Source organism: Macrobrachium rosenbergii, chromosome 6 (assembly GCF_040412425.1).
Source record: "Macrobrachium rosenbergii isolate ZJJX-2024 chromosome 6, ASM4041242v1, whole genome shotgun sequence".
Taxonomy (NCBI): Eukaryota; Metazoa; Arthropoda; class Malacostraca; order Decapoda; family Palaemonidae; genus Macrobrachium; species Macrobrachium rosenbergii.
In genome coordinates this window covers 15,619,695-15,622,194 of record NC_089746.1, presented here as the reverse complement: position 1 = coordinate 15,622,194, position 2,500 = coordinate 15,619,695, and the positions used below count along the sequence as shown (strand labels likewise).

At 41.1% G+C, this 2,500-nt stretch overlaps 1 protein-coding gene across 1 annotated transcript in view; it reads left to right on the top strand.

Moving 5' to 3' along the window:
- LOC136839225 (mucin-5AC-like) overlaps nucleotides 1-2,500 on the top strand; it is a 288,209-nt gene that overhangs the window by 269,130 nt on the left and 16,579 nt on the right. The window contains exon 4 of the mRNA XM_067104966.1: nucleotides 139-267. Coding sequence (XP_066961067.1) covers nucleotides 139-267 — 129 coding nt within the window. The remainder of the gene's footprint in view (nucleotides 1-138; nucleotides 268-2,500) is intronic.

The following is a 2,500-nucleotide window of genomic DNA, read 5'->3' as shown; positions in this document are numbered from 1 at the left end:
CCATAAATATTTGTAGCTATCGAAACCATTTTAATAACATTTCCATTCATGTAGCCAATATAACTATATATATTTCTAGCCATAGAAACCATTTTAATAAGACATATTTTTTAATTATATGTCTCTTGTCCTTCGCAGGTTTCACCCTAGACAAAGAGAGCTACACCTTGGGCCTCCTTTGCAAGGACGTGACCCTCGTCATCGCCTTCGACACGAGAGAACGGCTCCTCCAATGGCAGGTGAAGATGACCTCGACGCTCGGCGAAGGTGAGTCGTACTCTTCAAGGTGTTATAAGGCCGTAGTCACTAACGTACTCTTAAGTTTTATGGCCGTTGTCTGACATACTTTAAGATATATGGTTGTAGTCATTGATGAACTCTTAAGTTTTATGGCAGCAGTCATTGACGTAGACTGATGTACTCTAAGCCTTATGGCCACAGTCACTGCCTTACTCTAATTTTTATGGCCGTAGTCACTGACGTACTCTAATTTTTATGGCCGCAGTCACTGACTTTAAGCTTTATGGCCGTAGTCACTGACGTACTCTAATTTTTATGGCCGTAGTCACTAACGTACTCTAATTTTTATGGCCGTAGTCACTGACGTACTCTAATTTTTATGGCCGTAGTCACTGACGTACTCTAATTTTTATGGCCGTAGTTCCTGACTTACTCTAAGCTTTATGGCCGTAGTCACTGACGTAGACTGACGCACACTAAGCTTAATGGCCGTTCTCATTGACGTTGACTGACGCACACTAAGCTTAATGGCCGTAGCCATTGACGAAAACTTACGTACTCCAAGTTTTATGGCCGTAGTCACTGACGTAGCGTACTCTAAGTTTTCTGACCGTAGTCATTGACGTAAACTGACTTACACTAAGCTTAACGGCCGTAGTCACTGACATAGACTGGCGTACTCTAAACTCTGACATAATATTAGTTCTATGGTCGTAGTCACTGACGTACTCTGAGCTTTATGGCTGTAGTTATTCACGTATTCTAGACCATGGTCTAGACTACATTGGTGTAGGGGGCCGTGCCTTATAGCGTTTCCGTACTCATGGACATGCGTACGTTAACGTTAACTGACGGTCGTAAGTTGTGCGCTATAGCCGTAGTCATTTAAGTACTCTAAATTGCGTCTAGACTACGTTGGTGTATGGGGACGTACCTTATACATAGCTCTTCAGTAAGTACGTACGTACAGTATGTTAACTCATGGCCGTGTTCATGGACGAGTCTAGTTTATGGTCATATCAGAAGAACGTGAAGCTATTTAGCGTGGTTGGGGTCCTTTACAGTATGTGTTTATTAATCTCCCTCACCCCTTCCAACCCCCGTCTCTCTCTCTCTCTCTCTCTCTCTCTCTCTCTCTCTCTCTCTCTCTCTCTCCAAATCGATCGAAGTAGTGCCAATTGAATTTGATAGCGTCGTATTTTACAAGACGTTGTGGCATGCAGACGATCGTATATCTTCAAGAAAAAAAAGAAAAATAAATGTCGCATTTCGTGAGAAAACAAGGCAAAAAAAATTGTCGCATTTTCGTGAGGAAAACAAAGAAAAAATCGCATTTTCGTGAGGAAAATACGAAAAAAGTCGCATTTTTGTGAAAAAATAAATCGAATAGCATTTTCGGGAGGAAGATAGAAAAAAAATGTCGCATTTTCGTGAGGGAAAGAAAGAAAATGGCGCATATTCGTGGGGAAAAAAGAAAAAACTACCAATATCGCATTTCCCTGAGGAAACCAAGGGAAAAAATGCCGCAAAAAATATCACATTTTCGCGACGAAAAAGAAGAAAATTTCTCATATTCGTGAGAAAAAAAAGAAAAGAAAAGTGTCGCGAAACTCGCATTTGCGTAAAGGAAAAAGAAGTAAATTTCGCATATTCGTGAGAGAGAGAAGGAAAAAAGAAAAGTGTCGGGAAACTGTCGCATTTTCGTTAGGAATTTTACGTACTGTCATTGCCTGTGAAGACTCCATTAGGCGTGTGGATATAACAGAAAGATTTTACTAGGTACAATGATGACGTCCGGCTGTGACGCATTCTTAGCCCATCAAATTTGATGTCTCTCAACATTGATCCAGGTAATGACGGAATGGGAATGGGAATGGGAAGCCGGGCTCATTTTAGTGTAGACACATTACTTTTTATTATCCTGCATTTTGGACTTGAGGGGGGGAGGGGGCAACGTTACGTTTCTCGTCCTGGACAACGTTTCGCGATCTGGAAAAATTTTTCGACCTGAGAAACGCTTCGTGGCCAGGAATAAATTCCCTGGTCAGAAAAATGTTTCTCAGGATGGATAAAATTTCTCGGCCTGGAAAAAATTTCTCGGTCTGGAAAACGTTTCTTGGCCTGGAAAAAATTTCTCTGTCGGGAAAAAATTTTTCGGGCTGGAAAAAAAATTTCTCTGCCTAGAAAAAATTTCTCGGCCTGAAAAAATTACTCCGTCAGGAAAACTTTTCTCTGGATGGATAAAATTTCTTAACCTGGA